The sequence below is a fragment of the Conger conger genome, chromosome 4, assembly GCF_963514075.1.
Source record: "Conger conger chromosome 4, fConCon1.1, whole genome shotgun sequence".
Lineage (NCBI taxonomy): Eukaryota > Metazoa > Chordata > Actinopteri > Anguilliformes > Congridae > Conger > Conger conger.
Window position 1 is genome coordinate 72,005,265 of NC_083763.1, and position 24,217 is coordinate 72,029,481.

Genomic DNA, 24,217 nt, shown 5'->3' on the forward strand with positions numbered 1-24,217 from the left:
TGTTGAATTAAGTTAAGCGCAACCGTCATGTGAATTCTTATGTTGGATTATGAAGTTCATGCCATTCCTTTTCATTCAGGTCTTATACTGCGGAGTTACATTGGTGCCAATGACGAGCATTTGAATTTCAAGCGGGTTTCCTGTCCATGGACCCGCAGCCCACCGCACTATTATTTGTGTTGTTTTTTAATATGGTTTATGACTTGTGGCTAAGTGGACAATTACATTCATGAAAATACTTTTGACAATTGACTCTCGGTAAATAAATATAAAATCTTCATGTTGTCAAGTCAGCACTGAGAAAGATTCAACTCTCTTATTGTGTTAAAACGTGAACACTTTCTTATTTAAAGCCATCAAGATAGCCCATGACTACGGAGAGAAACACGGAAGTACAACCAAAGTAGGAGTTCCGCCATCATCACGCAATGTCATAAATGTCCACCAATCGCGTTAGGATATTCGTGCGTTTGGGAATTAAACCCAATCAGAACACAACAGCATTGTCGGAAAGGAAAGGCTGAATTCACGGCTTTAGCTAGCTAGCTTACCGTTAACATTGTCTTATATGTATCTACTCGTACAGCAACTAACGTCTCATTTCAATTAGTTATTTTACGATTGTTTAATATTTTCTTTAAAATGTTTTATTAATACAATTGGTGTTTTAGGACTATTTTAATTTCCTCATTTTGCACCTAGGGTATTTGCAAACTAGCCACTACTGCGAATTAAACGGTAAGCAGTGTGCATTGTCTAGCTAACATTGTTAGCTAGCTAACTTCAATGGTAATAGTGAATTAGCTATCTCTAACGTTAATGGTTTTGACATTTCTAGAGAGTGTTTTTTTTCCTATTTCTCAACCGGCCTTAATTTGTGTTACAGTTAGCAAGCAACGACAGTGTGTTGGCCAGATACAATTTCGGGCGTTAGCAACTGCTGAGAACTTTAAATAACGGAGCTGGCTAACGTTAGCTGTTGTTCATCAAAGTATACTGCTTTCCTTTGATATATATTTTTTATATTTAACGTTACGCAGAACTGTTGTCAGAACACCCAACTTCACAATTTAATCGTATGAAGCATATCGACTAGCTGGAGGCATTTCCGTGCCTTTGGCTTTATAGTGTACCGCACATTGATAGACGTAGGCTACTTTAGCCAGCTATCATCCATGAACCATAGAACATCCAGTTAACATCGCCGCGAAGCTGTGTTTGCCTTTCGGTGCTTGCAAACCTTTTTGCAGTGGCCTATAGGTGTCCAATCAGAATATTCTGTTGTTGTATTGTTTTGCAGTTGTGATGCAGGCTGCAGTACCCAGGCTTGTTGCATGATTGCTAGTTACATTCGAGCCTATTTTTGTCGCACACAGTGATGGGGGAGGTTGAACTGTCCTGCCTGGCTTATGTGAAGATGTACCTGCACGCCTGTTTGTTTCCGCGCTGCAGTGTGAACGGCGTCCTTTTGTCCTCCACCCCAGCCGGGGGCGCTGTGTGCGTGACGGATTGTGTGCCTCTGCTCCACTCGCACCTGTCTCTGGCACCCATCACACAGCTCGCCCTCACACAGGTTTGCAGATCTTCATAAAAAAGCAAAGTTCTCATGCTCCCTTTTAATTGTTTCCATTCTCTGAGGCTTGTGTTGTATTGTATATCAAACATGGGTTCAAACAGTATTTGTTTTGTATACTTTTCTGTGCTCTATTGACATTGCTTGGTGCATTTGAGTCAGCCAGATAGAGCAGGTGGTCAGGGTTTACAGTTTTGGGATAATTCCATTTGTTCGAATACACCAAGCAAGCTTAGTCAAATACAGCTTTGGGTCCAAAACAAATACACTATATACACACACCAAACTTTGCTTTTGAAAAGTATTTTGGGGTGTTCTATCAGGATCGCCAGATTGATAAACCCAGGCTGTGAATCTGTCCCCAACTCCTGAGAACCTGGTGAGATTTTTTTAGTAACGCAGGACCTGGGATGGGGCCGCAGGGTATATCATTTGAAGGGCATGTTTATTGGGGCAGCCTATAGCCTAGTGGCTATGGTGCTTGACTGGTTCCTGTTGGTGGTTCGAACCCCATTAGTGCTGCTGTTGGGCCCTTGATCCCACATTGCTCCAATGTAATGTGGCATGCTTTGAGATTTTGTTCCATCGTAAGGGTTTTCTGGAAGAGGACCGTTCTCCTCCAGGACGGTGGGTGGGGGGCAGCCATGGCCACAGGCCCCTCAGGAGGTCATCAGAGCAGCCTGTTCTGTACAAAGTACAAGTGCTACTACCTGTGTCTTTTAGTTTACCCTGTTGTCATTTTATGCAAGTAGTTTGAGAAACTAAAAGGTGAACTTACGATTCATTGGCATGGGGGTCCTGACAACCCGTGGCTTTACCTGGTATTTCAGATAAAGGAGCTTTGGGACACAGCTATAGAAACTTATTTGCATTTCAGTCCTGTGTGTTTGTCGTCCAGCACCTCTAGCCTTTGTCAGCATGAAATACTCTTACTGACACTACAATGTGACCCTCTAACTGACCCTCTGTCAGTTAATGCTTTGCTCATTTTATTGTCCTTTTTGGTTTTTAAGTCTGTGGTGGCCATGTTCGCTGTGTTTCAGGTAGATGTGTGGTGTGCGCAGACACAGCAGAGGATTGTGGGATACTATCAAGCCAACGCCAGTGTGTCGGACAGCAGGTGACTTCCTCCGACTCTGCTGTCCCCTTTTTTTTATTATTTTTAAATATTTTTAAAATACTTTTCTAAATGTGTTCCCCTCTTTAAAAAGCCTGCTGGTTTCCATACTGCTGCGCTCATCACAGTGTTGAGTCAGTGCCAGCCACGCGTGTTCGGCGCGGTCCAGATTCTACACCGAACCAGCAGCCCATAGCATGTCCTCTGCTCTGTTTCTGCCAGTCCACTGTTTTGCTATTTCAATTTTGGTTTGCTCGATGGGTGTATATCGCCACTTATCCAAAGCAATGTGTGAAAAGTGCACACCATGGTCATTAGGACAAACTTCAGAACAAGCTGGATAAGATACAATTCACAAAGAATCAGTGACACAGACATGAACATTATTTCCAGTACACAAGGCAGATAGGGTCGGTACACATGGCAAGAATTTGGTCAGTAGCTACAGTGCCAAGACAAATGCAAATACAATATAAGTACAAATGCAGCCGCAGCAGCCCTAGACTAAACTGCAAAGTACAACAAGTCGGGGCGATATGGCTCAGGCAGTAAGAGCAGTCGTCTGGCAGTCGGAGGGTTGCCGGTTCGATCCCCCGCCCGGGCTGTGTCAAAGTGTCCCTGAGCAAGACACCTAACCCCCAAATGCTCCTGTCGAGCTGGTCGGTGCCTTGCATGGCAGCCAATCGCCGTTGGTGTGTGAGTGTGTGTGTATGAACGGGTGAATGAGAAGCATCAATTGTACAGCGCTTTGGATAAAGGCGCTATATAAATGCCAATCATTTACCATTTACAACAAGGGGCTAAAACATTCACACAGGTGAAACAAGTGTACTACCCTGGGCCATGAGGCCTCACCCATCTCACCTCTAATTTCTGTCCTTCCAGGACACTGGTCTCTCAGTGCAATGTTTTTCATTTAAATATTGATCTGTACATGGTTAATAGCCTGTGCCAGCATAAAGAGACTTATTTACTGTGTTAATCTCTCTCTCCTCCCTCTTTCTCGTCCTCTCCCTCACCTCCAGCCCGCCGCCGTGCGCGATGAAGATAGCGGATAAAATCGCGGAGCAGTGCAGTCACGCCGTGATGCTGATGGTGAGAGTGTGTGAGACTGTGTGTGAGACTGTGTGTGAGACTGTGTGTGAGACTGTGTGTGAGACTGTGTGTGAGACTGTGTGCGAGACTGTGTGCGAGACTGTGTGCGAGACTGTGTGCGAGACTGTGTGCGAGACTGTGTGCGAGACTGTGTGAGACTCTGTGTGAGACTCTGTGTGAGACTCTGTGTGAGACTCTGTGCGAGACTCTGTGCGAGACTGTGTGCGAGACTGTGTGCGAGACTGTGTGCGAGACTGTGTGCGAGACTGTGTGACGTGTGCAGGGGTCTGAGTGGCTCTGTACAGGGAGTGTGTGCCCTCCTGCACTGCTACACACCTTTTTGTGTGTGTGTCTGCATTTGTTTGTGCGTGTGTCTGCTTGTTAGAATGCGTGTGTGCGTGTGTGTGTGTGTGTGTGTGCGTGCGTGCGTGCGTGCGTGCGTGCGTGCGTGCGTGCGTGCGTGCGTGCGTGCGTGCGTGCGTGCGTGCGTGCGTGCGTGCGTGCGTGCGAGCGAGTCAGTGTGGGTGTGTATCACAGCCCAGGGGATTGCATTTATGTGTGTTATTTGCATACCATTGTAGTGTGTTTGTTCATGCACATTGTGTGCTGCTTTGTGGGCATAAGTGAAGCCCTGATGATCAGAGCCACTGATCAGTTTAACGCTTTCCTGACAGATACATACACTGTTTTGGTCACACTTTACAATAAGGTTCATGAATTGGCATAAACTGATGTAGTTATTAACATGAGGTAATGATAGACAAATACATTACTTACGCATTAAATTAACTTTGCATTAGTTCATGCATTTGTTAACAACTAACGTATTTGTGACATTTCTACATTAGCAAACCATATAATTAGTTAACAATTAACAAATACATTCCAATATGAATAAGGTTCATGAATTGGCATTAACTAATGTACATTACATTACATTACATTAATTTGGCAGATACTCTTATCCAGAGCGATGTGCAGTTGATTAGACTAAGCAGGAGACCCTGCATTGCTCTAGGAGAGAAACAAGGGCCTTGCTCAAGGGCCCAACGGCTGTGCGGATCTTATCGTGGCTCCACCGGGGATCGAATCACCTACCTTGCGTGTCCCAGTCACGTACCTTAACCACTACGCTACAGGCCGCCCTATGTAGTTGTTATCAGGAATGAATGATGTACAAATACATTAACAGGGCTGTGCAGATTAACTTCTCAGTAGTGGTTAGTAAGCTACATTAGTTCATGTCAGTTCCTTGGAACCTTATTGTAGAGTGTTTTCGCTGGATGCCTTTCATATTGTGTTGTGGAGGACTCTGCACTGAAGTGTGTGTGTGTGTGTGTGTGTGTGTGTGTGTGTGTGCGGGCTGTTTCCAGATCGATGGTGCGAAGATGTCAGCGGGCTACAGAGTGCCCCCGATTGTCATGTACGAGCGCAGGGATTCGCGGTGGACGCTCAAAGACAAACACACGTGAGTGCCCCTGCCGTTGCCTCGGCAACGGTCGGGTCGGTGCCGTCGTTTCCTCTCCCTGCACCAGCCATCGCGCCACCCGCTCACCGCTCACGGTTCCGATCCGCGCAGCGTCGGTACGCGCGGTGTCCAGTGTCCAGGCAGCGCTCGCTTGTTCCGCACTCACCTCTCAGTGCATTGGGTGAAGTTCAGAGGGCAGTCTCAGTGCAGGGTGAAGTTCAGAGGGCAGTCTCAGTGCATTGGGTGAAGTTCAGAGGGCAGTCTCAGTGCAGGGTGAAGTTCAGAGGGCAGTCTCAGTGCAGGGTGAAGTTCAGAGGGCAGTCTCAGTGCAGGGTGAAGTTCAGAGGGCAGTCTCAGTGCAGGGTGAAGTTCAGAGGGCAGTCTCAGTGCAGGGTGAAGTTCAGAGGGCAGTCTCAGTGCAGGGTGAAGTTCAGAGGGCAGTCTCAGTGCAGGGTGAAGTTCAGAGGGCAGTCTCAGTGCAGGGTGAAGTTCAGAGGGCAGTCTCAGTGCAGGGTGAAGTTCAGAGGGCAGTCTCAGTGCAGGGTGAAGTTCAGAGGGCAGTCTCAGTGCATTGGGTGAAGTTCAGAGGGCAGTCTCAGTGCAGGGTGAAGTTCAGAGGGCAGTCTCAGTGCAGGGTGAAGTTCAGAGGGCAGTCTCAGTGCAGGGTGAAGTTCAGAGGGCAGTCTCAGTGCAGGGTGAAGTTCAGAGGGCAGTCTCAGTGCAGGGTGAAGTTCAGAGGGCAGTCTCAGTGCAGGGTGAAGTTCAGAGGGCAGTCTCAGTGCAGGGTGAAGTTCAGAGGGCAGTCTCAGTGCAGGGTGAAGTTCAGAGGGCAGTCTCAGTGCAGGGTGAAGTTCAGAGGGCAGTCTCAGTGCAGGGTGAAGTTCAGAGGGCAGTCTCAGTGCATTGGGTGAAGTTCAGAGGGCAGTCTCAGTGCAGGGTGAAGTTCAGAGGGCAGTCTCAGTGCATTGGGTGAAGTTCAGAGGGCAGTCTCAGTGCAGGGTGAAGTTCAGAGGGCAGTCTCAGTGCATTGGGTGAAGTTCAGAGGGCAGTCTCAGTGCATTGGGTGAAGTTCAAAGGGCAGTCTCAGTGCAGGGTGAAGTTCAGAGGGCAGTCTCAGTGCAGGGTGAAGTTCAGAGGGCAGTCTCAGTGCATTGGGTGAAGTTCAAAGGGCAGTCTCAGTGCATTGGGTGAAGTTCAAAGGGCAGTCTCAGTGCAGGGTGAAGTTCAGAGGGCAGTCTCAGTGCAGGGTGAAGTTCAGAGGGCAGTCTCAGTGCATTGGGTGAAGTTCAGAGGGCAGTCTCAGTGCAGGGTGAAGTTCAGAGGGCAGTCTCAGTGCATTGGGTGAAGTTCAAAGGGCAGTCTCAGTGCAGGGTGAAGTTCAGAGGGCAGTCTCAGTGCAGGGTGAAGTTCAGAGGGCAGTCTCAGTGCATTGGGTGAAGTTCAGAGGGCAGTCTCAGTGCATTGGGTGAAGTTCAGAGGGCAGTCTCAGTGCATTGGGTGAAGTTCAGAGGGCAGTCTCAGTGCATTGGGTGAAGTTCAGAGGGCAGTCTCAGTGCATTGGGTGAAGTTCAGAGGGCAGTCTCAGTGCAGGGTGAAGTTCAGAGGGCAGTCTCCGTGCAGGGTGAAGTTCAGAGGGCAGTCTCAGTGCAGGGTGAAGTTCAGAGGGCAGTCTCAGTGCATTGGGTGAAGTTCAGAGGGCAGTCTCAGTGCATTGGGTGAAGTTCAGAGGGCAGTCTCAGTGCATTGGGTGAAATTCAGAGGGCAGTCTCAGTGCATTGGGTGAAGTTCAGAGGGCAGTCTCAGTGCAGGGTGAAGTTCAGAGGGCAGTCTCAGTGCAGGGTGAAGTTCAGAGGGCAGTCTCAGTGCAGGGTGAAGTTCAGAGGGCAGTCTCAGTGCAGGGTGAAGTTCAGAGGGCAGTCTCAGTGCAGGGTGAAGTTCAGAGGGCAGTCTCAGTGCAGGGTGAAGTTCAGAGGGCAGTCTCAGTGTAGGGTGAAGTTCAGAGGGCAGTCTCAGTGCATTGCGTGAAGTTCAGAGGGCAGTCTCAGTGCATTGGGTGAAGTTCAGAGGGCAGTCTCAGTGCAGGGTGAAGTTCAGAGGGCAGTCTCAGTGCAGGGTGAAGTTCAGAGGGCAGTCTCAGTGCATTGGGTGAAGTTCAGAGGGCAGTCTCAGTGCATTGGGTGAAGTTCAAAGGGCAGTCTCATTGCATTGGGTGAAGTTCAAAGGGCAGTCTCAGTGCATTGCGTGAAGTTCAGAGGGCAGTCTCAGTGCATTGGGTGAAGTTCAGAGGGCAGTCTCAGTGCAGGGTGAAGTTCAGAGGGCAGTCTCAGTGCAGGGTGAAGTTCAGAGGGCAGTCTCAGTGCATTGGGTGAAGTTCAGAGGGCAGTCTCAGTGCAGGGTGAAGTTCAGAGGGCAGTCTCAGTGCAGGGTGAAGTTCAGAGGGCAGTCTCAGTGCAGGGTGAAGTTCAAAGGGCAGTCTCAGTGCATTGGGTGAAGTTCAGAGGGCAGTCTCAGTGCAGGGTGAAGTAGGGCGTTCAGGGGGAGCGTTCGGATGGTTCACGGTAAGAGGTGGAGCCCTTCATTAGAGGAAATGGATATTATAAAACTGACAGAACGTACAGAATACAGTGGAAGAAGAGTCCTTTCTCTGCATATAGGGAGACACCTAATGTTATGTAGAGAAGATAATGAAACTTAGATGGGGAAAAAGAAGCAAAATGAACACTGCAATTTTATATAAGGTGCTGGTGAACGTAGTGATTATACTAAAAGGAAAAAAATAATACCGACATTCAAAATGTTGGTTATGAATTATGGATCCTAAGTGTGCGATGTTGATTCATTCTTTGAAAGAAACAAGATGTGACCGGGTTCCTTTTAAGTGGAAGAAGCAAGCCGCACTGTTCACGGTTATAGGCTGACCCTGCCCTCCATGTGTGGCTTAGTTTAGAATGCTCAGTGCAACAAATACAATGGGCCCCACAATGATGAAACAATATCATTATTCAGAAACTCAGAATGGCTACTCTTAAGTGCAAGACTATTACTTGCTACACGTTAAATGCCTGTTTTTCCCCCGTTAGACTAATATTCTGAGATGCAAATATGTGGAGTTTTTTTTTTGTTGCGTTTTACTGCTTTTGGTTTTCCTCTGCGCTGAGCAGTTCAGCATGCATTCACGCCTCTTCCTTTTTAGGATAATGCTGCATCAATGGGAGGAGACTCGTGCAATAGCCAATCAGCTGCTGGACTCCGGAGACCACACCTTACTAGTGGACTTTGACAGTCATCTGGATGACATCACAAAGGACTGGACCAATCAGAAACTGAATGCCAAGATTGCAGAGCTTGCCTCGCCAGCCAATGGCAATGTCTAATTTTGCATGTTAATTGGCATATGAATTGTTTGAATTGCAAGTGACAAATAAAACGCTAAGCTATTTAATATGGAATAATTTCAAAAGGAGCCTTTTATATCATGTAAGGTTCACAGCCTACTGTATAACCTTCTACACCATGGCCATCCACTCAGTTTTCATAATACCAACTTTATTTGGAAAGTACAAGGTATTACATAAAAGCAAACTAATCGTCAGCATTTCTGTGGATAAATAACATATTTACAGATGCTTGCTGTAGTAATCTTTCTTTTCACTTGTTCCACTTCAGTCCAAACACAGTTCACTCCCTGATTGTAGACTCTGTGGTCAGAACTGCTCAACCAACTGGGCCAATCCCATTTCAGAATTACAGGCCTATTTCTGCTCTTCATTACTGATTTGGCATATTTAACATTGACATTTATGGTATTTAGCAGACGCTCTTATCTATAGTGCTTATAGCTTTACAAACTTTTCATTCATACCATTTTTTTTTTTACTGATGTTAAAAAATATATATATAAAAAATATATATAGGTATATCGGCCACTTACTGATCCATTACTAACCATTCGTTGCTGCCTCAGAGTAGTAAAGATCGGACCCCCATTGGTATGAAGCTAATTCCAGCCAAGGTTAAATGGAGAACAGAATTTGGCAAGAAATCCAGGGATGTGGTCCTCTATGAGAGGTGTTCCCAGCCCCAAAACTTTACACATCTCTTAATTACAAATCAGATCACGTAGCAATCTATCCTAATTCAAGTAATTACTATAAGGGAGCGTTTCAAAATTACCTTCACCCTTCTTAGTTAGGCTAGTATATCTACCTGTTAATCAACAGCAGGGGTGTCCAATCTTATCCAGAAAGGGCCCCTGTGTGTGCAGGTTGTTTTAGCACAGGACGAAGACAGATGATTCTACTCATCAAGGTCTTGATTAAAGACCACGATTAGTTCATTGGTATAATCAGGTGTGTTACTGCTGGGTTAAAACAAAAACCTGCACCCACGCCGGCCCTTTTAGGACAAGATTGGACACCTCTGATCTACAGTGTGAGTATGTTCGTACGTATGTGTGTGTCTGTATATATATGTGCTAATATCTCTACATGTTCTAAGCTGCAAACACAGAAATAAAAGTCACAAATGGATTGTTATAAACAGCATTTCAGAAGATAAAACATTGACAGGCATCAGTATAAAAAAATTGTCGCGGTGAGCAGATTGGTGGTGGCTGAATATTTCACATCCTACGCAGGGTATCTGGCATATATAGGCCTTTCCCTTCTCTAGTACATGGACGCTTATCCTGAACATGGTCGCAGGGGGGCTGGAGCCTATCCCAGCATACATTGGGTGAAAGGCAGGACTACACCCTGGACAGGTCGCCAGTCCATCGCAGGGCACACACACCATTCACTCACACACTCATACCTATGGGCAATTTAGACTCTCCAATCAGCCTAACCTGCATGTCTTTGGACTGTGGGAGGAAACTGGAGTACCTGGAGAAAACCCACGCAAACACGGGGAGAACATGCAAACTCCACACAGAGAGGCCCCGGCCGATGGGGATTCGAACCCAGGACCTCCTTGCTGTGAGGCAGCAGTGCCGCCCCCCATCAGGAACTTCCAGTAGTTAAATCATACACAGTCACGATATATTCAGTGGTGTCCTGTAAGGATCTATTGGTCTCTAGGTTTTAAAAGCTCCATCTCTACAGGGGTGTAAATGTCATAGTGGTTTGGTTCTCCACGACGGAATTTAGGCATTTTCTACACAGTTGTAAAGTGCAGAGTGACTGTCTGTGTAGTGCCGTTCAAGCCAAAGGATCTACCTTGTGACTCGTTGCACCTGCCTGGTACAAAGTCAGGAGAGGAGCTGATGCTGCCGCCATCTTGGATACACCCAAGACTAAATGCCAAGTGCTTGTAAAGTTATTTAGATGCCATTGTCCATCAGGGAATTCTAAAAGAAAGGGGGTGGGGTTGTTCTCCACTTAGTTAGATGATTCCAACGACATTGAAGGTGACTTCGTTCAGTGGCGATTGGTTGGCCAGCGTCTGCAGGAGGGCCACAGATTCCCTGAAAGACTGCGCTTCCTGGACCTGCTGGGTTGCCCAGGGCAACGAGATCTGATTGGGAGAGAAGGGGAGATTGACAGAGGTAAGGAGCAGGGAAGGCGACATCAAAACAAAATTGTGTGCCATTTTGACAGGCGTTCATATTTGATCAACTTTAGACAGGGCTGAGCAAACATAACCCTGCTGAAAAAAACAGTGTTGAAACAGCTGGTAGCTGGACAAGGGTTGACCAGCCCCAGCTATGTTTTGAAACCAGCTCAGACAAGTTACCAGCCCTAGCTAGTTTACAACCTCATACCCAGCTAGACCAGCTTTACGACCAGCCGGGTATCAGCTGGATTTTACAGCAGGGAAGCTTAGACTGTGGAAATGGACACAAGGATTCAACACAAGACCTAGTTCAGTGTTCAAGATCTGTTAAGCGATGTGTGATGCTTATCCTTCAAATGACATGGATTCGCAAATTGTCTGTTGTACAAAATCAAAGGTACTGCTTGAAATCATATCGAACTTTGAACTGACCAAAGTCAGATAAAAAAAAAAAAAAGAAATCGAATTCCGATTTAAACGGTGTCCGTTTAAACCGAATTACGTGGTAGAAACGATGACCAGCCTTACGTGCACTGTGATGAGTTTGCCAGAGATGTCCTCTGTATCGAGCTCCTCTCCAAAACACAGAGTGACCCCACATTGAGGCAGGTTACCACCACTGCTCCGAAACAAGTTCAGCTCTGGAAAGCACACACACACACACACACACACTGTCACACACACAAACTGTGCTGCCCTACACCTTCCATTCCTACATAGCAGTAACATATTTTTTTTTTCGTTCACGAGAGGACTCAGTGAGCACTTTATTAGGAAGTAAGTAGGAAGTGGAAGTAAGTAGTGTTCTAGGAGTTGGTTTATTGCATCGTTAGTGAGGAGGAGGAGAAGTTATGACTGTCTGTCTTTGTTCAAGGAACTCCGTAATCCTCTGCTTAGGTGAATGGACTTCCCATAGGCCCATGATCAATGCCAATGGTTGAACGGTATCTGAGACCACTTTAAATTGAGCCTAAATGCCAAAAGCCAAATTTGACAAGATCTGCAATACGACGAGACGGCTTGAAGAAGGCATGTTGTTCTCGGATCGCCAGATCCCTTCATGCCGCTGAGGGACGGGGAGTGGGCGGTGTATCCCCCAGCTAACACTGATTGGATTAGATAGGGTACAATCGGCAACCAAATTGGGAGAAAAAGGGAAAAATCCAAAATAAATTATTTAAAATAATAATAAATTGAGCCTAATGAGGAGAAAGTGAAGACTTTACCCGCACAGTATTTATTAGACTTGGTCTTCTGCTGCTGTAGCCTATCCACTTACAGGTTTGATGCATTCTGTGTTCAGAGACACAGTTGCCAATGTTGTAATGCATGGTTAATTGCATTACTGGTACTGTTATTTGCATTACTTCCTGTCAGCTTCGACCAGTCTGGCCCTTCTCCTCTGACCTTTCTCATTAACGCACAACGCATCTGCAGAACTGCTGCTCACTGGATGTGCTTTGTTTTTCGCACTATTTTCTGCAAACTCTGTTGACTGAGACTGAGACTGTTGTTTGTAAAAAAAAAAAACAGTTTCTGAGATACTGAAACCACCATGTCTAGCACCATCAATCATTCAAAGGTCAAAGTCACTTAAATGGTCAGCAAAACAGCTGAACCTCTTGACCACCTTCTGCATGCTTTTATGCATTTAGTTGCTGCCACATTATTGGCTGATGAAATATTTGCATTAAAAAGCTGGCGTACAGGTTTACCTAATAAAATGCTCATTATAGTAATTTCCAAGTATTACTTGTCATGTATTACAATTTATAATCCAAAAGAGTTATTGCAAAAGGGAGTATTTTCCCTTATTTCCAGTGCAGTAGTGAACATTCCTGTGAGATAGTACTGTACACTTCCTGCAGGAATATCTCACAGTGTCTCCTAGGTCCTTGGGTAAGGGGAATACTTCTCTGCCTAACACTAGCTATAACACTACGGGACAATTACCATTACATTACATATTGACATGTAATGAACCAGTCTTCAATTATAGTACGTCAAACACGCAAGTGTATGCAAGACTGTAATGTTGTGCAATGTGCAAAGACATATTAATAATAACAATACGGCAAAAATGTTCGATAGAAATGGCATCTCTGAATGAGGCCTGGCCCAGGAGTGAGACTGGCAGCCAACAGCATGACCTTTGACCTTACCCTGCAGGAAGTTTTGCCTGTTGAACAGGCAGACTGGGAACGGGGTGCGCTCCAGCTTGCGGAGGCCGTTGTCGCCTGTGTGCGGCCCCCGCCAGTACACCCGTCCCTGGCAGAAGCGCTGGGCTATGACCCCCATCGTGTTGGAGGTCAGCAGCACCCCCTTCTCCATGTAGGTCAGCAGGGTGGAGCAGGCCTGGAGCTGGTCCCCGGTGATGGAGCCCTCCGGCAGGGCGGACCCAGGCTCGGGGAGGGCCACTTTCTCCACCGCTCCCACTGGCAGGGCCACGAGGGACGGGGGGCTTGCTGAGGAGGAGTAGTAGGCGATTCTGATGTCCCGCTGGAAGATCTCCCTCTTCAGAACCTCGTGGCCCACATACTTCACCGACACAAGCAGGGTGGGGAGGGCTGGAGATTAAATATATGGCGGGGAAGGGGTGGTTACAAACTGGACACCAGGGGTTGTGTTATGCAAGCAAAGGTGGAACTGCAACAGAAAGAGAGCCTCGACAAATCGAATCATTATCATTACTAGTGCAGGTAATGTAATGGACACATGCTAACTCGGTCTTGTTACTGTAACTAACAGATGTTTGTTTAGTGCGGGGCTGCCCAACCCTGTTGCTGGAGGTTTATCCATCCTGTACGTTTTCACTCCAACCCAAACAAAGCACACCTCATTTAACAGCTAATTAGTAGAATCCGATGTGCCAGATTAGGGTTGAAATAATAATAAGTTTAAGTTGTTTAGCTGACACTTTTATCCAAAGCGACAGTTGATTAGACTAAGCAGGGGCCAATTCCCCCCCCAAGAGCAATGTGGGGTTAAGGGCCCAAGCCTGAGCCCTTAGGTTTGTGCAGACCTTATTGTGGCTACACTGGGGTTTGAACCACCAACCTTCTGGGTCCCAGTCCTGCACCTTAGCCACTAGGCTGAAGCCCTTCAGGATGGTGGGTCTCCAGGAACAGGGCTAGGGCAATGGCTGATTGCAAATTAAGCACGCGGCCATTACCTCCAGCCGGTGGGAGGGTCTCGATCATGAAGTTCAGCTGGATCTCATTGACCTCCATGTCCGCTAGAGGAGGAGAAGGGATTGGAAAGGCAGGTGAAGGGCCGGCGTGCTATAGGGCAGCCTGTCTCTGAGCATTGCGATTGGCTGGGGGAAGCCTGTCTCTGAGCATTGCGATTCGCTGGGGGAAGCCTGTCTCTGAGCATTGCGATTGGCTGGGGGAAGCCTGTCTCTGAGCATTGCGATTGGCTGGGGGGGAGGCTGTCTCTGAGCATTGCGATTGGCTGGGGGAAGCCTGTCTCTGAGCATTGCGATTGGCTGGAGCAGAGCTGAGGCGACTGAGAGAGCAGCACGGAGCGCTAAACTCACAGCTGTCGTTCTTCTGGAGGATCGCCTCTGTGCCGTCCTCCGACTCAATCGTGATCTCTCGCTCGACCTCGATCTCCTGCGGAGTCTGAAAAAAATCAAAATAAACCCCCGTCACACCCAATCCCGCGGGCAAACAGACGAACAACGCAACAAAGTTAACAGAAGCCATTTTGTTTAAAGGAAGATGTCCAGACTGACAGCCTACGGCAGCAGTCAGAGTATAGGACGTAGTTCTGGGCCCGTTCCCAGGACATTTCGCTGGTGAACCCCGCCTCTAATTTGCTCCTCCCAGTGGAAACCACGGGTATAGCTGTGATACAGTTCTGTCATGATTGTATCTGTTGTGCTTAGTCCCCTGCTTAGTCTAATCGACTGTACGTTGCTTTGGATAGAAGTGTCACAAGAACATTTCAGGAGCTATATGGTTCTGTGTTCCTCTCAAACAGGAACGGCAACCCACCATGCTGATTGGCTGCAGAGAGATGACCTCGTCTTTGATTTTTTTGGTCCGGTTCTCTTCCTCACTGTCAGAATCGTTGGTCCTCTTCCTCCTTTTGACCCGAGCTCCATCCCTTCCTCCGCTGGCTACCTGACCTGCGGTGATGCACACAAGGGTGGAAGATAGACGGACAGTAAGGTGGAGAAGGAGAGAACAAGCATCTGAGTGGTGGTTGGCTATATCATACTGAAGGGTTACAAACAGCCACGAGTATGTGTGAGAGTGTGTGTGTGCTTATGTGCGTGTGTTTATGTGTGTGTGAGGTCTGCATGCATCCTCAAGACATTCAGCCAGACAATATAGCTTTACAAGTGGAGGGCTGATATATTCTAACCCGTTGTAGAAGTTGCAAGAACGTTTCAGAGGGTGGCAAACTGGCAATTTTAAGCTGCAACTCCCTTGTTTTTTTTTTACTCAGGGTGTTGTAGCTTTCAGGTTTAAAAATAAATAAATAATAATAATACTTCATGAAGCAGATTTTTAATCCTCCAAATTCTTGTAATTCTGAATATTAAATGGCCAACAAAAGTGTGTGAAGTCCAAGTGGGTTTCTGGAAAACATGCATAACTAATCTAGTGATGCAGTAAAGGGGTTTATCACCAGGACAAGTAAAAATGTACTTAAAAAATATATATACAGCAATAAAGAAGGTTAGCAACGGCCACAAAAAGCACACGATGCACAAAACTCAATTAGCCCGCTGAATCCCTTCTGCTAACATGGGCCCTCCTCTGCAATTATAGCCACTGTGCTTCAGGGCGCGTCTGTGCCTGTTTGCTTGTCTCTTTGTACCTCTTGTTTTTATCGGAGTGTGGGCGTGTTTGCATACCCGCTTGCGTCTGTGAGTCTGTGTCTCCAAATTTGTGTGTTGCCAGAAGACTAGAGCTCAAGTAAAGATTTCCCTGTCAGCCCTCACAAAAAAAAAAAGAACATGATTTTTTTTTCTCTTTATTTCAAGTCACACTAGTGGAAATTTTACTTGTGTGGAATTTTTACTTTTTACTTTTTTAGTCTTGTCACATGATGTGAAAATGTGGAAGTCCCACGTGAAGATTTCACGTGATTTTGCGTCACGTTTTTGTTTTCGCATGTGTAAATTGCAGTTCAACATGTGGAAAAAGGCAACATATTTGGTAACGTAACCCATTTTCTTTTCACAAAGTTGTGCTATTCAGGTAATCATTCACTTGTGAAAATGTTCAGTTCATGTGCCATCAGGCCAAATGAGCAGACCACCACTACGCAGAAAATTGTCCAGTGTTAATCCCACTCTAACAGACTTTAAGGGTCCACTGGGAACCACGGGTGCACACTGTAATAATTAATTTAAAACCGAACATTTTACCGTGCACAGTGTTCAGTGGAGGAAGCGCTGTTTATTCCATTTCTCCTTTTCCCTGCTCAGACCGAGCACAGTGGCTCTGTCTGACTAAAATGGAAGTTCCCTTATCTGTCGACTTCCTCGTGGGAGACTCCCCCTGACTTCCTGGTGTGTTTGGAACATTCCACCTCAATGACATTTAGCTGACGTGTCGATCCAAAGCGACTTACCGTTGATTAGACTAAACAAGGGCCAATCCCCCCTGGAGCAATGTGGGGTTAAGGGCCTTGCTCAAGGGCCCGACGGCTGCACAGATCTTATTGTCACTACACCACGGCTTGTGCCACCAATCTTTCAGGTCCCAGTCCTGCACCTTAGCTATTAGGCTAAAGGCACTGCGACAGCACCTTAGCTATTAGGCTGAAGGCACCGCGACAGGTACCTTAGCCATTAGGCTACAGGCACCGTGACAGGCACCTTAGCCATTAGGCTAAAGGCACTGCGACAGGCACCTTAGCCATTAGGCTACAGGCACCGCGACAGCAACTAAGCCACTAGACTACAGGCACCGCGACAGGCACCTTAACCATTAAACTATACGCACCACGACAGCACCTAAGCCACTAGACTACAGGCACCACGACAGCACCTTAGCCACTAGGCTACAGGCACCTCAACAACGAGGCTATAGGCACCTTAGCCACTAGGCTACAGGCACCACGACAGCACCTTAGCCACTAGGCTACAGGCACCTCAACAACGAGGCTATAGGCACCTTAGTCACTCGGCTACAGGCACCTTAACAACGAGGCTATAGGCACCTTAGCCACTAGGCTACAGGCACCGCGACAGGCACCTTAGCCACTAGGCTACAGGCACCTCAACAACGAGGCTATAGGCACCTTAGTCACTCGGCTACAGGCACCTTAACAACGAGGCTATAGGCACCTTAGCCACTAGGCTACAGGCACCGCGACAGGCACCTTAGCCAATAGGCTACAGGCACCTTAACATCTACAGAGCCTAGTCTTGCTTCTTGCACATCAAACATCCATCCATTATCTTAACCCGCTTATCCTGAACAGGGTCGCAGGGGGACTGGAGCCTATCCCAGCATACATTGGGTGAAAGGCAGGAATACACCCTGGACAGGTCGACAGTCCATCGCAGGGCACACACACCATTCACTCACACACTCATACCCATAGGCAATTTAGACTCTCCAATAAGCCTAACCTGCATGTCTTTGGACTGTGAGAGGACACCAGAGTACCCAGAGGAAACCCACACGAACGCGGGGAGAACATGCAAACTCCACACAGAGAGGCCCCTGCCGACCGGGATTCGAACCCCGGACCTCGTTGCTGTGAGGCGGCAGTGCTACCCACTGCAACATCCTAAACTTTTTTTATAGTCTTTGACACATTGAACATCAATATGTAATAATAATCTTAAAACACTAACTCTCCCTCTCTACATATTTTATGGGTTTACCTTGACACATAACAATAAACAATAACTACTGTATTCTTAAAACACTTTTTAATATGTTTCTTCTTATCGCCTGTTGGTCACAGTTGCGGTTTAAGGAATGTGGGACTGAACCATAAATTCATGACCTCCGTGTGAAAGGACAGAGACTGGGGCATCGTGTAGTAAGGAGCCCCTGGTATACGATAAGGGATGTAAGGGAACTATGCGAGTCAGACACCAATAAATCAGACCAGACTCTAACTCCTTCAGACCGGATTCCAACTCCTACAGGCCTTGAGCGCAGCGCAAAAAGGGACTATGCAGCTGGATGGGAACGTTTTATTCTTCTACCTAATGAGGGTGTCCTTGGTACTGACACACACACACACACACACACAAACGATCGCTCTAAATAATGCTTTTTTACTACGGCGTTGACTGTCAGCAGGCATGCTCTTTCTGCAGGAATTAAGATCCCTATAAGATTAATTAAGATCCCTATAAGATTAATTAAGATCCCTATAAGATTAATTAAGATCCCTATAAGATTAATTAAGATCCCTATATTTGCTTCAAGAATTAAGTGTTTTCCTGACTCAACTGCCTCTTTAGTACAAGACATTGGAAGCTTCGTTTGGAGTGATTACACCATGTGTTCCATGCACTTTGACCCCATTAACCTGCGCATACCAAACCCCCCTCACCTAACAGTTGTATAACTGACACCTAACGCAGGCCACCTGCAAAATGAAGGGGCGGGAATGCAAGTTCAAATCCATCTATTAAGTAGATGTCCTTAACGAATTCGTAAACAATGAGTGTGTGCATTGATAGAGAGGAACGTTACACGCACAGACACAGTAGCCACAGTAAAATCCTTGATCAAGGGCGATTGGCCCCTGCTTAGTCTAACTGACTGGAAGTCAAATTAAAACGTAGGTGAAATACCTGTAATGCAACATTATTAGACAGCGTTTTCTCATAGACCTGCTTTAATGTCAAGAGCAGGGGTGCACAGCAAGGACCGATCTGCTTCAGAATTTTGTAGCAACTGCACTTAATTATTTAATTAACTAAATAATGCTCTTATTTATTTAACTAATTAAATAATGCTCTTAACTATTTAATTAACTAAATAATGTTTTGATCAGACATGTGTATATGCACCAGCTACAGCTGCAGACTGCTAGTGTACCCTAAAGATTTTATTCTGCTCAAGTATAAGAATGAACCAGCATAATTTCTAGATCTGTGAGAAAAATGTACTACGGTAATTGGTTGGAACAAAAACCAGCCGGGGTCTCCACGCCTCTCACCCTGCTCAGACAGAGGAACCAGCCGGTACACCTTGTACGGCTCGGAGATGTCCAGCTGTGACCTCTCGTTGACCTCGCTGAACTCGGGGCTCTTGTTGAGGGCACAGCGCAGCCGGGTCTTCCAGGAGGCGGGGTCAGAGCGCGTATCCTCCGACAGCTTGCCCTTAAACTCCGCCCATGCCTGTTCGCGGGCGGGAAAAAGGTCCATAACTTCATTAATCTGGTCACGCTTCACACTTAAGTTCACGCATTAGTACTACAACTAACTAAGTTGTTGTAATAACACTAATTAATGATGGACAAATCCATTCATTAAGCACAACATTTATTTTGCATTAGTTAATGCATTTGTTAACAACTTATTTGTTACAAGATATGTACATTAGCAAACCATAGGATGAACTTATAATTAGTTAACCGTTAAAAGAGTACATTAACTTTTTCGTTCCAAAATTAATTGGCAATAACTAATGTCCTTGATAACATGAATTAATGATGGACGAATACATTAACAGAGCTGTACTTCTCAGTAGCAGTTACTAAAAAAATGACATTAGTTCATGCCAATTCACGGCACCTTAAGGTGGTGTTACCAGTCATCCCAATGGGGAAACTCGTTTGCTACTATATCACCACGTACACAAAATGCAAACATTACATTCCCAATAACATTTCCAGCTAATACACCGCATTACCATAAAAAGCCTTTTCGCTCACGACTAACAGCAGAAAGCTGCTGTGAATCACTTAAGTGCTCATTCAGAAAAAAATATGACCACTTCGCTTCACTTCTACGTCCTAAAAAAATGTTAATCTGAGATGCTCGACAGGAGCCAGAGTCCTTTAGGATTGTTTGAGGGTAAGTACAGGCCATTCAGCCCACATACGGCTGGTTCATTTTCCTACTTCTCAGGGGAAAGTCTATCGCCATGTCCAAGCTGTCCTTGGGAACACCCAAGAGTCTCTGCCCCAATTAAATATTCCATGCAGTGACAACATGGTATTAAAAAGAACAAAAAAAGAACAAAATACTTTTGGGTATGAATGTGAAAGTTCCCCCTATGCTCCCTGTCACTGCATGGATCTGAGCTGGAAATATAGGTTGTAGTTCACAGTATTAACCATTTAAAAAAAATGTGAAACCCTCAGTCAAAATGTGCTCTACTGCAGACATAGCAGTGAAATACAGCACTAATTGAACATCGGTCATTTTCAAAGACCTTGAAGATGGCGGCATCCTCGTCGCTCCGGAAGTCCTGCTTTCCGGCGTGTTTCCAAGGGATGCGAAACATGGTCTTAGCAACATCGTCCCACACCAACCCCGGATACCTCCCACTGTTCACCTGTGTGGTGGGGAAAAAAAACGCCACGCAATGACTCCCCGCAGTACGTCACACGCGCCACACAGAACAATGAGAAAATACAACGGACAACTGCAGAAAAAGAGGAACACAGAGGAAGGGAGGGAGAGAGAGAGCAAGTGAGAGGAAGAGAGGGAGAGAGGGAGAGAGAAAGAGACAGATATTTTGTTTGTGCAAACTCTCACACACACACACACACACACACAGTTACACTAAGCAGTACATTGAGAGAGCGCTGAAAGTGCAAATTCACTGGCATATGTATCATTGCCATATCATTCGTACTGCAGTAATGTCATGATGAGAGGATGAAGAGGAAAAGGAGCCTTCCACATTAATGCTCACCTGCTCTACCATCCAGTTGCGCAGCCGACGTGTTGATCGTATTCTACCTGGTGTTGCCATGGCTACTTAAGTTTTGTATACAACTGAAACCAAAAACAAAACAAAAACACAAATAAAATACAGGTCATAGAAAAAAAAAAACCTTGCAAAGTATAAAATTAAAAAATTTTAAGAATTAGGTAAGCTGGGTGAATATGACTTGAATGTTCTCTGCAAATTTTTGTTGAAGAACAAAAAAAATGACCACAAAAAAAGATAATGCCTGTTATATGTCACCCATCCATCTGTTATCTAGCATGCTTCTTCCTGGTCAGGTTCACAGAGGGCTGAAACCTATACCAGCAGGAATGCACCCTGAACGTAGTCGCCACTTAGCCTACTGCATGTTTTTTAAATGAGAGAGGAACCCGGAGTGCCCGGAGCAGACGCATACGGGTACGGAGAGAACATGCAAACTCCACACAGAAAGGCCCTGGAGTTCAACCCAGGACCTTCTTAAATTCCTGCTATGAGGCATACATACAGTGAGTCACAGTAAAATAATAAATAACCGAATTGCTAAAATTATAGGTGGATCTAAAATAAAGTCCCCAACACATGGGACATGGGAAATCCCAAGAGAATCCACTCGCTCTGTTTTTCTCAATAGGTTACTGCACGTTACAACAATGTACAGTACGCGACGATACAATCTGATCATCGTCAGACAGATGAGGCGACGCACCACCTCATCACATTCATTTAGCAGACGGTTAATTCCTTGACGAGACTTGACGAGAGCGGAAAATGGGCGCAGGTGAAGTCTCACCTGTTGATAACGTTTAACCCCTGTGTACTACATTACATTAATTTCCCAGACGCTCATGTCGAGGGCCACTTGACAATACGGCAGACATAAGTGCATTCCCCTGATTAATATGAGTGCAATAGGATAGGATATTGACAATGGATCTAACAACAAACAGAACTGTTGCCGAATCGCACAGGTTATTGTTGTCATAGTATTGTACTTAAAAAAAAGGCTGTAGGCTACTTCAGAAGCGTATCGCCGAAGTGAACTATTTGTTATTAGGCAACCGCCTGCGATAGACATTTTCTTACACCGACAACGGAAATTTGACTTCTATCGATGAAGCAACTGACTATGCATAACTACGCGAAACGTAGCCTACGTAGCTAACGCTTCGAACCCACTTCCATAAAATATAACAGCAAGCAGATTCACTCTTGCATTGTCGTTTGATGAAATGTATCCTAATGTCGCATTACAACAAATTACAACTAGCCTATAAAACTAGGATGTAGAAAAAGGCAAATAATAAAATGCAAAATATTGTTGCTGCGTAATAATAGCAATACTGTTACAGAGCAATCGTAATTCATAGGATTCTTAAAACTAGAAAATAGGCTGAAGGTTTATCGCTGAACTTAAATAGGCTATTTTTACTTAACCAGCAGCATATTGTAGGCTAGCAATTTACGTTATGAAATGATTAAATTCATGATTAAAATAATCCAGAAAATGCCCCCATAGTACGACTTTCGTCGATTAAGCGAACTGGTTATGCATATCTACGAATAACTTATTAAACCCGGCTATTACACTTCAGTCACTGTACTTCAAAATAAAACTGTTTAACAGACTGTCATTTAACATGCATACATATTATTGCATTGCTTGTTTATGAATTTTCTTACCGTTCTATTTCGCGTCAGCAGCGAAGCTGCAATTGCTTATCGCTTCTTCTCCAAAAGCGTAATTTCCTCTTTAACTCTGCTTGTAAGCAACAACCCCACCTCCCCCAAAGTAGACTAGGCTTGTCGCTCCTTTTCCCAGAAATCACGTGACCTCAGAGAAAACACTTTACCAGCGCTGACTCACAGTTCCAACTATTGTCAACAGAGGACGCCAAAGAGTTATGCTACGTACTGCCTCAGTTCCTGTATTGAAATTGAGGGCATAATAAACGCCCTTAAAATTCGCCATCATATACCGTCTTTAAAGATATTAAAGACAATCAATCAAAATCAACACAAAATACAGCCCTCCCTCACAATTGACATACCTGCAAAGTAAATGTGTATGAGTTTTATTTTCCCAAACTAGTGTACATAAGCAACTGAGAACGTGTGTGTATGTGTGTACATGACAGGACGAGAGGGAAAGCTTGCCACACAAATTATTATTGTACATCACAGGACACAAGCAGGGTGTGGTTGAGAAACAAAAGCACTCACAAGTAACCCATGACTTTTAATGATGTCACTGAACAGACAGACAAACAACTGAATCAATATTAAAAGGATTAGAATAACTAATAGCTTTAAAAGACCCACAGTCAAACAGTCAAATAACTAAAGAATCTTAAAAAAACCCCAAAACAAACCCCACAGGAATCAGCCTTTCCAGTGTAACACCATAGTGCATTCATATCATAAACAAAATAATCAGAAACATTTTTTTAATAATAATATCAAATAAAAACAAAACCATTCCCAAGAACACAAGTAAATACAGATTCTAACTGGCTCTCCCAGGTAACATGGTGTGCAGTTTTGTATTGTGATAGACGAAAGATGACTGTGGAGGTTAACAGATGACTTTGTGAAATCAAGGCACCATGTTGATTTGGGCCAAGTGTTGCCATGGCATTTGGGGAGGTTTGCAGACACTGAAAGTGGTGGTATGGCAGTTGATGAAAGGTAATAGATGCCTTTCTTTGCCTGAGAACCAACAGGATGCTACACAGAGATAGTTTTGGCTACATCTGCCCAGAACGCATGTATATATGAAACGTTATAATGCTGTAAAATCTGCAGTCTGCAGTATCCCAAAATGTCAGGATTCAATACAAGGAGCATTTTCCTGCTTTGTGCTTGTTGTCTAGTTTTCATGACAAGGTCATTTCAAATGATAACACAAGAAAACAAATTACACAGATTAAAAGCATCCAATTACTAATCCAAACCCAATTATTTCATGATCTTCAAAGGTGCACATTTAAAAACCTTTACACGCCTTTCCATTTAAATATTTAAATGGTCGGGCCAGCAATACTAATGATAATAAGCTCGGGACAAGGGAGTACAGAAACTTAAGCTTACAGAACGTAAATTTAAAAATGTCTCAGAATTTATACCAGTAGTTTCTTTTTGATCCACGAGAGCTCATTGTCTAATAGAAATCCACCCCCCATCCCCTCCGCCACCCCCAGCTCACTCCAACCGCTGGTGTTCTGGATCCACGCTGCCCATTGAAGAAGGGAGGGCTGTCCTCAGTTCTTCCGAGGGACCTTGTCTCCCAGCGGGACGTCCTGCATCAGTTTCTGTGGGAAAAGAGAGGTAATGACTGTATGGCACTACCAGGCCGGTTGGCATCGGTTCCGCAGCGGGGTTCTGCTCGGCCCACGCGGCTGCTCTCTACGGCCTGCGCCTGACACACTGGACCCGAACCCACCCGACCCAACCCACCGGACCCAACCTGGCAAACAGATCAGCTCCTCAGCTGCAGTGCTTGGCATGGCACACAAACCACACACCACACACCACACACCACA

General features: G+C 45.5%; 2 protein-coding genes across 3 annotated transcripts; one reads left to right on the plus strand and one right to left on the minus strand.

The window, feature by feature from the left end:
* Positions 1-478: 478 nt before the first annotated feature.
* Positions 479-8,705, plus strand: emc9 (ER membrane protein complex subunit 9). Its single transcript, XM_061238567.1, has 6 exons — positions 479-738; positions 1,377-1,573; positions 2,617-2,693; positions 3,716-3,785; positions 5,159-5,253; positions 8,447-8,705. Exons 2-6 carry the CDS (start codon positions 1,379-1,381, stop codon positions 8,625-8,627), a joined length of 618 nt encoding a protein of 205 aa, XP_061094551.1. The 5' UTR covers positions 479-738; positions 1,377-1,378; the 3' UTR covers positions 8,628-8,705.
* Positions 8,706-8,782: 77 nt separating this feature from the next.
* irf9 (interferon regulatory factor 9) lies at positions 8,783-22,483 on the minus strand. 2 transcript variants are annotated; one of them, XM_061238565.1, is made up of 10 exons: positions 22,359-22,483; positions 20,661-20,743; positions 20,175-20,297; positions 18,955-19,135; positions 14,805-14,938; positions 14,345-14,429; positions 13,979-14,041; positions 12,969-13,373; positions 11,335-11,447; positions 8,783-10,767 (listed from the first exon to the last, which is right to left on the minus strand). In XM_061238565.1, the coding sequence occupies exons 2-10, from the start codon at positions 20,718-20,720 to the stop codon at positions 10,636-10,638; spliced, it is 1,296 nt and encodes a 431-aa protein (XP_061094549.1). In that variant the 5' UTR covers positions 20,721-20,743; positions 22,359-22,483; the 3' UTR covers positions 8,783-10,635. The 2 variants fall into 2 exon arrangements, with proteins under 2 accessions (XP_061094549.1, XP_061094550.1); XM_061238566.1 differs by lacking the exon at positions 13,979-14,041.
* Between the last annotated feature and the right edge of the window lie 1,734 nt (positions 22,484-24,217).

Coding starts and splice junctions, on each gene's coding strand:
- emc9 (XM_061238567.1), top strand. CDS start 1,379: ATGGGGGAGGTTGAACTGTCCTGCCTGGCTTATGTGAAGATGTACCTG. Junction 2,694..3,715: donor GCCAGTGTGTCGGACAGCAG/GTGACTTCCTCC, acceptor CCTCACCTCCAG/CCCGCCGCCGTGCGCGATGA. Junction 3,786..5,158: donor GTCACGCCGTGATGCTGATG/GTGAGAGTGTGT, acceptor GGCTGTTTCCAG/ATCGATGGTGCGAAGATGTC.
- irf9 (XM_061238565.1), bottom strand. CDS start 20,720: ATGGCAACACCAGGTAGAATACGATCAACACGTCGGCTGCGCAACTGG. Junction 19,136..20,174: donor AGGATGCCGCCATCTTCAAG/GTCTTTGAAAAT, acceptor GCCCGCGAACAG/GCATGGGCGGAGTTTAAGGG. Junction 11,448..12,968: donor CAGGCAAAACTTCCTGCAGG/GTAAGGTCAAAG, acceptor TGTGCTTTCCAG/AGCTGAACTTGTTTCGGAGC.